We start from the raw sequence: 13,693 nt of genomic DNA, 5'->3' as shown, positions 1-13,693 counted from the left end.
TCTTGTAGCAGCATCTACGTTGCGTAGAGCTCATCTCCTTGCTTGGTTAACAGTACTCGAAATTGAGTAATCTCAATTTTAAGCTCTTCATTTTATTTTTGCAGATACTCGATAAGTCGAAGACCCATCAACCGGGCATCGTCAGGGCTATCATCGGCAGAATTTTCGGTTGGACGACTTGGGCAGCTTTCTGGAGGCGGTGATGGCTCTGGCGTGCAGGACGCCTTTTGGCACTCTTGTAAACCTTTTTCGGCGTTTACAATCGTTTATGATATTTGGGCGAAGGTGCTGAGAAAAGCGGTTTACGAGTCGATCGTTTGAAAATCAGTTGCGGGCAATTCTCTGAAGGGTGGATAGGTTCGGAGGACCGGACACGATTGTTCTCTTCGTAAGCTAGCACGGAACTATCTGACTACAAGTACACTGGAGTGCATTAACACTCTTTCGAAGTAGTAGCACTTTATACAACAGAATTATACTCATTATAGGTTCTAGGATGCCATGTTCTTTTACGCAAGGTAAAAAATACATGGGTAGATTTTACTTCATCAACTTTAATACATCAAGTTTTCAGCCACAGTTGTATTTGGTTATGGTTTGTTTGGAATGTCCTTGATGCTATTATTGGATTCTCGAGGTATTCTAAGATTGTCATTTCGTTTGCGTATATTAGCACAGTAGTTCGTGGTCAATAGAACAGTATAGAGGCCTTATGGAACACTTAAATATATAGGTTGTAGTTCAGTGTGTTATCTTGTCTTATAGTAAACTATCTGTTTGTGAAAATTCGGGCGCTTCTGGAGTTAGAAATTACATTCAAAAATTTTAGCCAATAAAATCGTTTGGCCATATCGACTTCACGAGACTAGCGTCGCACCAGAACGTAGCGCCTTTTAAAATTAACAAAAGTCGAGTAAAGGAGTCTAAAAATTAATCTAAATATTAGCGAAAGCCAAACTCCAAAAAAGGAAGTTCAAGTCCTTAGTATTGTCCACATTGTGTTATACATTAGTTGTCTTAAACAAATTTAGTTCTTAGTTGCAGAGATTTAGTTCTGCAGTTGGAGTTCAATAAAATAAACTAGACCCCACATATCCAAAAATGCAACCTAGAAATATCTTTTAGTAGTTTGGTTTTCAATATTTGTATTTGTATTCTCTTCCGTGCTTACTACGAAATCCAAATAGATTTGTTTTAAATATAAAACTCATTTTTATGAAAACCAATTTTATTCAATATCACAGTGTTTGTCTATATTTGTATCACTCCCCCCACCTAAAGAAAAGTTTAATACAATATATTTGGACAGAGTTACAGACAACTTAGCAATTAAATTTAGTGTATATAAATTGAACATTTTGTCTGGCAAGAGGTTGTATTTCTATCTTGAACATTTATATATGTACTTGATATACATTTCTATCTACATTAAGTTAATAAATAGTACTATTAACACAACAATTTACAACAAATATAAAAAGTAGTGGTTGTACTTATGGTATTCGCATGCTGTTAGCGCAAGCATGGTTTAACCGATACTCGACGTACATCATACCAGTATTGTGCCAATAGTATAAAGCACCAACGACAAAGAAATGCCACCACTGATGGGAATGTCCGAGGAAGTCAAATTTACCAGCCGCAAATCTTTCTGGGATTTTTGTGATGTAGATGAAGAAGGCAGTTCCACTTATTGCGTACATTCCAAACACTCTTGGCAATAGAAGCTGAAATTTGAGAAAATATATTGGTTGATATTAAATTAATCTTTTTTTATATTATTATAATTTTGTTTGTTAAGAAACTATTTAATAGCGATTTAAGCCTCTTCCTAATCTAAATTCTGGTTCTAGTATATAAATATAGTAAAGGATTTAATATAATGTAAATATAAACAATAAATACACTTAATAACAAACAATACACTTTTTAATCACGATTCACGAATCAAATTCAAATGAAAATTATAAAATAAAATACAATTGATCTTTTGCCACACAAAACATTAATACAAGAAGCCAAAATTATCGTAGAATAATTATACAATATCATTTTAAAATCAATATATTCAGCATATTTAATAATTTTAATTTATATAGAATATATTAAATTTCTACTGTTTTCTAAAAAAAAATTACGTACTTTAAAAATTACGATTTTTTAAATACTAGTAAAATGTACTTGGGTAATTAATTTTTCCTGAATGAAAACCGATGAACTAAAGAAACAAAATGCAAAAATGCATTTAAAAATAAGTGTAGAAACTAACAATTTCCACAATTGAACGGTATGAGGATTCGTCGATAATTTGAAACAATTCGTTTGTACAATTTCTGGTCCTTCTTATGGTGTAATGATAATCATAAAGCCTCAAAATATTCTAGAAATGTGGATCTGAACTAAAACAAATATAAGTGTTTTGGTGGTTTGTAGCCGCAGCTTCGTATAATGCTATTATCATAACTTTGCATGATAAAAAATTTAACTTAGAGAAATTTAATGAGAAAGGCATGAGACTGGACTAAACCCAATAAAATAAACTTACTTGCTATCTCCACCAACCAATTATTATATTCTAAAATATCTTATCAAAAACTTCCTCACGCCTAATAATGTCAGTATTAACATTCTTAGTGGCAAATAGCAATGTTTCTTATCAAGTAACGTGATAAATAAAAGATTCAGAGTGTTTCTTAGGTATGCTGAAAAAGCCACTCAACAATTATTAAATATAATTTCTTGAATTTAATACTCTTGTTCCAATTATCTTCTAACTTATGGATTCAATAAAAAAAAGGTAAAGGTTAAAGAGGGTAAAGTTTGGTAAATAAGGTGGATGTCTCAACTTCCATTGTAGGTGCAGTTTTTTTTGAATAACTCAACGCAATTCCTTAATTTATATTTCAAATCAGGATCAGGATGGTGGTAGACTAAAATCAAACATAGCGATGACACAACGACCAAAATTATTTTTATCCGTTCTGTTAGAATTTTGGGATAAATAACATATAGAAGTATTCTCCTAGTAATATACAATATTCTATAAAAATTGTACGCATTATCTATGAGTAAATTATTGAGTTTTGGAGACAAAAACTTAGGAAATCTAAATATAGTTTTGTTATTATATATATTATAGTATATTAGTTTTCTATATGTTATAGCAATATTATAGTAATAAGTTCTTACAGCAACTAGTGGATTTTCATAGCCACCCATTTTAATTGCCCAATGGAATGTAGGTACCACTCCATATGCTGCCCATGCCACAAAAGTTAACATTTTGATATTGGCGTGTATATTCAGTCGTGGAATTTGTAAAATCATCGCTATTATGAAGATTGCTGTTACCGTGACCAAGTAAAAGTTCTTAAGTATCTGAAACGTAAAAATATAAAATAAACTAATTACATCACTAGTTTTATAATATACGATGTAATATAAACTACCAATAACAAATTCTTACATTATCACACCAAAATGCATAATAAATTCCGGATACGTAAATGCCATATAAAGATAAAGCAATTCCAAACAGGTCGTAAGCTAAGAAGTAGTTGCAGTCCTCTTCGGATCTACAGCAGAATGTGTGATATAAAGCTGATAATCCCATGCATACCTACAATACTTGACTACATAAAAATCAAAATTAAATATCAAAAGTTCTTACTTGAAAACAAATGAGAATACCTCCAACGAGAATCTTATCACTTAGAGGAGCATCTATTTTCAGGATTATCAAATCAAATATGGTCAGTGATATAAACAGGACTAAGCCGAATATATGTGACCAAATATTAATGGTTTCGTTGGTCCACCAAAAGATACTGTAACAAATAAACATTTTAGTTTAGTGATTTTTTTGTATAATAATTGTAATATATAATAAAATTGTATAATTCATTTTTACATCTTTATTATCCACCGCTTTATTTTTGAAGTGTTATTTCGATGACGTGAAGAATGCCAATAATTGTAAAATGTTCTAAATCTATGCTGTAAGAATTCATCATTTTTTTCTTGACTAATGTAAGAAATTGTTAAAAAAATATGTCTAGAAAATAAATGTATTTTTGGTCGTAAAATCAATTTTTAATGAAGCTCATCTTGCCTGTAAATAAACGAAGTTCTGGAATTCTCTTGAGTTCCTTCCCGAATGAGGTATTGAGGTATATTTTTTAACCGTCCGGTCACTGACCAAACTTTCACCATTCGTTCAATTACCGGGTACTCGGGTACCTATAGCGTGGCAGATGTGCAAGTCATTAGTGTAGTGAATAAAAAAAAATTTCTCTGTAAACTGGCTATGTGGAATATGAAATAGCTATAGGGACACAGTTTATAGTCCTCATAGAAATAACAATAGCGGAATGCCAAGCCAATCGATATTTAGGTACCTGAGATGTCCCTTTCCCTTTCTCATGTCGTACGAATGGCCGTGAGAAAAACCTTGGTGAAAGAGTTGTTAAAGACTTGGTGGCACTGTATAGAGGATCCGGTAGAAACATTACAATGGATAATTTCTTCACTACTCTTCCAGTGACAAAATTTTTACTATCTTGGAACTTGACAATTTTTGGCATCTTGAAGAAAAGTATACATTCCACCAGCAATGGCTTTATCAAAAACGCGAGAAGAATTATCCGCTGTGTTTGGATTTCATGAAAAAGTTACCCTATGTAGTTATGTGCCAAAAAAAAACAAGGTAGTAATTATGCTATCATCAATGCATCATGAAGCTAAAATTAGTGATAGTGCAAAGAAAAAACCCAAACTTATTGAGTTTTATAACTGGTCTGAAGCTGGAGTGGACACGATGGATAAAATGCTTGGTAGATATACTACAAAAATATCAACTCAAAGGTGGCCTCTAGCATTTTTTTACAATATTCTCGATATTGCCTACCTTGCATCATATATTCTGTATTATGAGAATAATAAAATGATTGTTAAAAAATTGTATGAACGACGATTATTTTATCGGCAATTGGGCAGAGAGCTATGTACTCCATTCGTTGAAAGTTGTTCGAATAATGCACAAATTGTGAAGCATTTCTCAACGAAAGTGGCGATTCAATCTCTTCTTGGTCGAAGTATCAATCCGAATGCCCATCAGCGAACATCATCTGTATCATTGACACCTCAGACGCAGCTCGATTCAACTGGGAGGAAAAAGATTACTGGTGAATCCTAATTGTGACGAATGCTGTATTACAACCACGACATGTGAAGGATGTATGAAATAATTTAATGTACTTCAATTTTTATATGCCACTGTATCATAATAAATAAAATAATGTAAATAGATAAATAGTAAAAGAATGGATCACGATATTAATAAAATAAAATAAAACGGAGTTATGTATTTCTTACTTACTATTTTTGTTATTGTTTATAATAAAAATTATTGTTTAATTATTGTTTAAATAAAAAAAATTACAAACTATATTGTCTATTATCAATTTAAAAGTCAAATTAACTAAATACTTTAATAAGCAGTCTCTGAAGTATGTATAAACCTGTCACTCTTATACATTAATCTTAGTGGTTACCCAGGTACCCGGATATTGAACGGGCAGTTTGATAGTTAATAACTTTATTAATTAATTGATTGTTAAAAAATTTTACGAAAAATGGGTGTCAAATTACTTCAATTTTGGGCATCCAGAAGGCCATAATTTTTTTTTAAGGAGAAGTTAATATATTTTACCTGCGGATTCAAATGGATACCCGGGTGCCCGTTCATTGACAGACATTAAAAGAGATCATCGACCATCAACACTTGATAGAAAAGCTGAAAAGACTTGAAATATGAAAATACATGAAAATATAATTGAAAAGTTTTGAAACTATTGGAATTATAACACCAGCAAAACCTAAAATTCTAACTATAAGTATTAAGAGGTTAAAGAACTGAATAAACTGGTACCAATAAAAATATAGTATTAGGATTGCAAGTAATGTGATCATTCTTTCACGTGAAAAAGGCATTTGTTAAGAAATATTGTTATAATATATATTACGTAAAATGTCTTCTATCATTTCTACATTTTGTTACTCCCACCACATGCTCAGCAAGATATATTGGCCATAAATATTCCGTTTCGACCTAATAACAAGTAAATATAGAAATATTTACCTCTCCATACATAGTGTCGAATCCAATATTCCTCTATATCCTGTCCTAATAAAAGCATTGTGTTGCATATAAGTTGGGGCCTCTTCATAAGTCAATAATTTTCTAGATTTTTGATAGTAAATGTCATCATGAAAGTCGACGTTTGGTTTATTCTCGACTATATCATCACAAGATTGCAAATCCTCTAGTAAGGATTCGGTGTGGTCGTGTGGATGTGGTTGTTCCTAAAATAATGCATAAGCTATAATGATATTATATATCTTCTAATATGTAGAATATGTAAAGACCGATAATATTTGACGTTTCAGGGCCACAAAGTTTGTGATATACGGTTGTACTGTATTATGTTGCGAAATACCTGATTGACAATGGTTATGATTTTCCTTTGAGTTAAAGAGAAGAACAACATATTGTAGGTAACAGCGTATTGTTCATTGTGTCATTTGCACTAAATTTATATGACTCAAAGTAAAATATAATTTACGTCCCATCAATCTTTCTCACAAAGGGGTAGGGAATATCTTGGTTGATATACTTGAAACGTAAACCATGTAAGATTGGACGAGCGGTCACTCCATTCTATTTTTTTCTATAAAGGATAAGAAAGAATTCAAAAAGTGGTAAAATATTATCATATCTAATAAATGAACCACTATAAATTTGTAGTATTTTTTGTACCGATACTGTGGAGTCTTAAATCTGTAATTATCGATATAAGTGTTAGTTATAAGAGATAATCTCGATATTAGCGATATAGCAAAAACAGAAAAAGTTTAAAAACTCGGAAAGTGGGTCCCACATATGTTGACTGAATGACCTGAATCTATGTTGTACGAAAAAGTACCTTTTATTGATATTGGATAAAAAAAGACTGCTTGTGAGAAATTGACGGGTGTTAAAAAACATATTTTTATAGGAATTCTAACCATAAAAAGGCATTCGTAGATATTTTAATATTGCTCCTCAATGTATTATCCCAGTACAATAACTCTATTTAGAAAGGTTCTTTCTAGAAACGTGTATCTGCCAATACATGAAGATATATTACGAGTCATTCTCCGTGATCGGTATATATGTGCTGCCAAGGTGGCAGTGGAGAAGTCACCCAGTACTTGAACCGAATAAGATAAGGATAATGTTCTCTGTTATAAAATTGACATAAGGATATATGTGTGGAGGGGGGTGGTGGAAGGTCCAAGGGGGAAAATTGGGTTAGTGGATTAGGAGGGGTTGTAACAAGCTAACTTCAGCCCTAGAAAAAATATCAGCAATAATATGAAAGGTTGGAGTGGAGTCATTGGATAGGTCGGATTTAAGGAAGATGGCAGAGCAAGCGATCTCAAAGCGAACTTCAGTGAAAGAAAATGCCTACGATAAGAAAGGGATGGGATGAATGTAGACTGCACAAGCTAATTACAGTGGAGGATCGGAAGGCGCCCAGCGATTTTCTAAGTGCAGTATTTTGAATAGCATCAATGGATTTGAGGTAAGTTGGAGTAGCAGCGGCGAATAGGAGAGCTTGTCTATATAGTCTAGCTTGAGAAGGATTATAAAGGAATATATTTTAAGAATAGTTTCCTGGTCTTTACCTGTGTGTCGTTTAAATAATCAAGGCAGCATTTGCATATCTCCGGAGCAGCGGGTTTTAAGATCGTTGATGTGATGCTTCCAGGATAGTAGGCTATTGAAAATGACTCGCCAGAACCTTATACGATCAACAGTTGAGAATGTTATTAAGAAAGAGGGAATGGATGCGGGTACAGTTACGCTCCGACAGAGGGCTTTGACGGGGATATAAGGAATCCAGTGGGGGAGGACCAAGAAGAAAGGCAGTTTAGTGCTACTAGAAAGGAATGTATTGAGAAAAATTGGTACAATATATACAAAAACATTTTTCAATATTTCTATCATGTTTTTGCATCCTTTAATTCAATTATCAATTTATTTTCTAGCAACATGACGATACTGTGCCGAGATTCAACTGCAGGTTAATTTTCGCACATATTCAGTATTTTCAAATCGTGTGCAAGCCAAGCCATGATACATCGTTCTGAACAGGTGGTGATTGCCGGGTAGACCATAACCTTCCATTGATACTGCGGTAATATATCCAAGAAGACTTTACAATCATGAATATTCCGTTTCGATGCTGATGTGAATGGCTCTTTGGACTAAATGTGATTGGAGTTTTCGCCTTTAAACTACTTTGGTCTTTCAAGTCAGTCTTTGTTACTGACGTGAAAATTACCCTTTTTAAATCGTTGAACCAAAATCGATCTTTTATTGACCGACAAGCAAATAAATCGCTATATTAAAATAGCTTGAAATGGTATTTTCAGTCAATTCGCGTCAATTTCAGTCATCACAATAACTAATATTACTAAAACTGTTGTTTTATATATAGAAATGTCACTACCGAAGTTAACGATTTAACAGTTGTTTATATCGATACTTCGAATTTTCACCAATATGTATCGCTGATCAAAATATATGCAAACTACTAATATATAACTTCTAATAAGTTTAAATACGCTGATTAGTTTAAATATAATGACTATTAGTAAGTCAAACTACCTAGAATATATTGGCAATACACCAAATCGTTTGGAAGCACTGTTAAAACCTAAATATAAAAATTAAAATTTTGTTATAATTTTAAAGTACCAAGTGTACCGGAATTTCGTAAACAAAACCCCATATCCCCAAGTCGCAAGACGCTGATTATGCGCAACGTGTGAAATCCAGCCGTTCGCTTTGCTGTGCGTCCGTCACGGGAAGTTGGGGTCAGTGCTCATCGGAACATTACATCTGAATGGTCAATTCTCCGCCGCTCGCACCCCGTCTTCACAGCGACAGTCAATGGTTTATGCTGACCCGTGTGCATATCAATCAGTGCACTTGTAGCTGGCGGATTTAATAATCTGTGTCGATACCGAAATTTTGATAAAATGACGGACATTTTTTTTTTACCTAACATTGTGCACCTCCAAAGTATTGAACTATGCGCCGCCACTATAAATAACTTCAAAGTAATCAAGAAGATATAATCTAGTTCCGTGAACGTGAGTAGCTTCCATTTATGCATGTAGGAAAAATATCGATATTTTTCGATATATCGATATATCAATATTTTGGTACTTAGCATTTTAAATCACTACTGTAAAATATTTAGATAAAATATGTATTTTTTAGGCTAATATTTTACTAGCTTTATTTTTCCTTAAAATATCGATATTTTTTATACCTGTTGCAAAAAATATATCGATATTTTTTAAACTCTCGATATATATTTCCATTACTCAATTGGTAACATATCAAAATAATGAAACTGACATAAAAAACACTGCTGTAGCGATGTCAGGTCTCTTCTTTTCATCGCGTAGTGGCCACGCACACAATCATTGGTCACCGAAAAAAATATCGATATATCGTTTTGTATTGATATATCAGAGAAAAAGAAATATGGTTATATTTTTTGCAACAAGTATTAAAAATATCGATATTTTACAAAAATGTATGGATATTTTTAATAAAAAGTGAAAATAGTGAAATATTAGCTTAAAAAGATATATATTTTTTGTATATATTTTAAAAAGCTCCCATTAGCCTATTCTCTCATACATACGAGGTGTGTCGGAATGTAATTATCCGTTTTTATAACAGATGTCGCTAAGCTTGCGTATGCAATGTTATGATTTAACAGATATGTCATTTTATTCTACTGGCATCAAGCTTCAAAGCTATACATCACAGCGAAATAGAGATCTAACTTTATAAAAAATTTTGTGGCAATGCTTCACGACATCCAACATCTAGATGTCACTACTTTTAACTTATTACTTGTATTGGCTCATTTTGTTTCTATAATGCGTTTATTGTTTATTTATTTTGGGCATCATTTTAAGTTTGCCTGACATAAGGAATAATGCGTTTAGATTTTTAAAACGTTTAGGGATTAAGTTATTAGTTCATTAGTGTATATAAGTCGGTAGTATAATAAGTAAAAATTCTCGATCTAGAAAGTGCTGTTTGCATGGATGCACAGATAGTAAAGAAATACAGAATCGTTTTAGTTTGACTTTAATATATCTTAGTATTTGGTTGTCTTTAAAAAATGGTTGATAATGTTAACAATCCCAAACCGACTGGATCAAGTATTAAAGCCATTTATTGTCGTTACAGCATGTTTTGTGGTAAGTAGGAGTAAATTTATTCATATTAATAATCATATAAAATATCAAATATTTATTTTTTAATTTTAGAAATTAATCTCCACCCGAAAGATGCTATGCAAAGGGAGATATACTTTTATTTTTGGATCAATTATTTGATAGTTCAACAACCACTGAAATACTAACTCCTGAGTGCAAACCTTTCAAGATAGGATTAACCGAAGTTCAATACACTAGGAATTTTGGTGCAAAGCAATTCAGGACCTAAATAGTGGTTATTGTCCAAGTAAAAACGCATTCGTTACTTTGAAGTAATTTATTCAAGGTTTTGAACAACTAACTTATGTGGATTACGTGGTTAAAATGAGTTTATTTGTTTTGGTGCACCACTTTGGTGGTGCACACTTTTCAAGAGAAGCCATTAAATTTGGGGGTGCATGAGCACATATGCTCTTATTGAGGAATTGCCGTATATATATTACATTATTACATTATTATATATATATATATATATATATATATATATATATATATATATATATATATATATATATATATATATATATATATATATATATATAAATAATAATAAAAATATGGTTGTAACGTAAACTGGTATTTTTTATTTTTATGTTTTAGTTTTCCTTATATGATTGCTCCACTTTTCATTATGTACTCTGACTAGACTATTTGCAAAGGGCCATTTATTCATCAATAGTAAAACTAAAAATATGAAATGAATTCAAAAATTGCGTCGAATCGTTAGTGTATAATCAAAATATTGTTTCGATTTGCATATAATTTCATTCTTTGTTTACAAATCATTTAAATAGGTGAGTCAGTGCATATTTAATGTTAGAAAAATGGAACATTAAGTAGTGAATAAATTCTTTGCAAAAAAGGTTTAAAGGCTACAAAATCTACGTAGAAATTGTAAATATATGTCAATGTGTTCAAAACAGTGATTTTCTTAGTAAACTGGCTCAGTGATCGAGGTAAATTACAGGATATGGTTTTGGTAGATCTTCGACAGTCCGAGAGAGATTTAGTAGAGGCTCTAGGTGTTACAGTGAGAGATGTTAAATGAAGTCTTTCAAAAAGATGTGAGCATTCGTTAACAAAGGCTTAATAATACATTCGCTTAATAATAAAACAGTGGGGTCACATTTTCTTGTAACCTATTGGATCAAGAATGTAAACATTTGTGACAAACAAACGGCTTGGAGAAACAATTAGGCGATCAGCAAATTGGAGGATGTTGAAGTAATTATAATGACCATGAGGGAAATTAAAATAAGAATAAGGTTATTTTTGCAATTAAATCCGTTTTATGAATTTATTGAACATTTCACAGTACATTGTAATGAATAAAAATCAATTTACTTCTCACTTCATCCCTATATGCTTCATACAGAAATTGATTTTCATCAGTAGTATTATTCCCTAAATTATTGAGTAGTTGCAAGTGTACTGATTAGCAAGACCTATTGGTGAAAATGTGAAGTAGCAATATAAACAACTGTTAAATAACCTCACTTAACTGTTAAATTAATTATATAACTTTAATATCTCTCTATATAAAATAACAGTATTCCCTTTTATTATTGTTGAGTTGCACATTATTGTACACACTTTTGTTGTTTAATTTGAAGAAAACTGCTATCGAAACCCAGTAATAATTTTAGAAACGTATGGTAATGCTGCTCGAAAATATCCCAATTATCGGTTTTATCGACCTAGAGATCAGCCAGCTCAAATTCTCAAAGGAGAAACGAAAATGGCGACTACTATAACTAAGAATGCCATTTTCAAATATTACAACTTCGCGGCTTCATTGCTCTCCAGACGAAAAAAAAAAGTCTTCTATACTACGATAATCCACATAAACACGCAAACGCCAGTGTTTGAATTAGTTGCAAAAAAATACAAATACACGTAACAAATATTCGTAACCATTTTAGTGCTTTTAGGACGTTACGGACGTTTTTTTCACGTTTTTAGTGCTGCTTATTAGAAGTAAATCAAAATTCAAGTGGCGTAAAAATAACACTTTCTTGGCCATAGGACTAAAATACTTGGACAAATTCATTGAAATATTGAAACCAACTGCTACAGCTTCCGAGTGGATTTAGGGCCATAATTATTATTACTATGCCAAGCTTCTGCTTATTTTAATATCTGTAAGAACCGATAAAATTGACTGCAGATTAGAAAAAATATTTAAAGAATTATTTATTTGCGTTTTTTTTGCGAGAAGTCTAAAATAGAATTAGTTAACTTCCTAAACGATAAAAGCAAAAACCTTATCACCCTTGAACGCTATCCGAATATATAGATATGTTCATGCAATATAACAAAATTTGGTGCTGATTAACGCCTGTAGAAATATTTTTTTCATTAGCGGGTTTCTTTCATTCCATTATACCTCATTCAACATGTGACTGTATTTTGGACTTTCTATTTTGTATTTTAAATAATAAGGTTAAAATATAGTCTATTCAAAATAACAATGAAGCACGTCAATAAGATGTTTAATGTATTGCCTGCTGTAATTTGAAAGTTCGTTTTAGAATCTGACAATATTTTCGTTCTCAATTAAAAAGAGATACAATGTTGTACGATACGATAAAATATGTAACTGAATCAGCCAACGAAAGTAGTCTCGTTATCAAACGTCGGCAACATTCTTCTAAATATTAATTATAACAACTGCAGGTTATAAACCGGCGAACGTTGTTTTAACGCCTTACTTATTTTGATATATTTTAAATCGGGATCTGATTGAAAATGCCCAAGCCAGACAGAACAAATTGCATCTCTAATCAGTTATTTCAAACAGGAACAAACGAGATAGTAGAGGCCCCTTTTGCAAGTAAAATTGTAAAATTGCGTTACAGAGGTAAGCATTTTACTGTTAAAAATTCAGTTGCTACGCTTTTTATTAAAAACATTTTTGAGAGTGTTGCTACACTGAATATTAGTACGGAGACAGTCACTGAAATATCTCAAAATATTACAAAAAATATAATCTTGGATTCACCGAAGAGAAAACGTCCTCATACGAGAGACCTCATACATCAGATATCAAATATATGAAATGTATACAAACAGTGAGTAATTTTTTCAATATAACCATAATTTAATAAAGTTATTTCAGAGAAAATTATTAGTGGCGAAAATATCCATAAAAAGCTTAAAAATATGCAGTTCTTTAAGGGATATAACCAAGGACTCACTAAAAAGCAAAAAATAATCAAACTTAGACTTTTAACATAATAAAACGTTTTAAAATAAAATATGTACATAAGAATTTTTGTAATAACTAAATAAAAATAAACAAAAAACTTATTTATCTTATTCTTACTTTTAAAACTTACACATA

General features: G+C 31.6%; 1 protein-coding gene and 1 long non-coding RNA gene across 4 annotated transcripts in view; one reads left to right on the top strand and one right to left on the bottom strand.

The window, feature by feature from the left end:
- Positions 1-1,210: 1,210 nt before the first annotated feature.
- Positions 1,211-13,693, bottom strand: part of LOC143190131 (progestin and adipoQ receptor family member 3) — a 31,449-nt gene continuing 18,966 nt past the window's right edge. For both annotated transcript variants that reach the window (XM_076394255.1, XM_076394256.1), the window contains exons 3-7: positions 6,140-6,363; positions 3,671-3,827; positions 3,467-3,619; positions 3,190-3,378; positions 1,211-1,727 (exon numbers count right to left, since the gene is read on the bottom strand). In XM_076394255.1, the coding sequence (XP_076250370.1) occupies positions 1,494-1,727; positions 3,190-3,378; positions 3,467-3,619; positions 3,671-3,827; positions 6,140-6,363 (957 nt within the window). In that variant the 3' untranslated portion in view covers positions 1,211-1,493. The remainder of the gene's footprint in view (positions 1,728-3,189; positions 3,379-3,466; positions 3,620-3,670; positions 3,828-6,139; positions 6,364-13,693) is intronic.
- On the top strand, positions 9,062-10,630 carry LOC143190141 (uncharacterized). 2 transcript variants are annotated; one of them, XR_013004170.1, is made up of 2 exons: positions 9,062-9,201; positions 10,402-10,535. It is a non-coding gene; the product is annotated as an uncharacterized LOC143190141 (long non-coding RNA). The 2 variants fall into 2 exon arrangements; XR_013004169.1 differs by lacking the exon at positions 9,062-9,201 and adding an exon at positions 10,134-10,332 and having other exon boundaries at positions 10,402-10,630.

The sequence above is a fragment of the Rhynchophorus ferrugineus genome, unplaced genomic scaffold (genome assembly GCF_030347505.1).
Source record: "Rhynchophorus ferrugineus isolate W39M unplaced genomic scaffold, kcgeb_rfMv2 rfM2, whole genome shotgun sequence".
NCBI lineage: Eukaryota > Metazoa > Arthropoda > Insecta > Coleoptera > Curculionidae > Rhynchophorus > Rhynchophorus ferrugineus.
The sequence above is the reverse complement of the archived record's forward strand: the minus strand, read 5'-3'. Positions and strand labels throughout refer to the sequence as shown.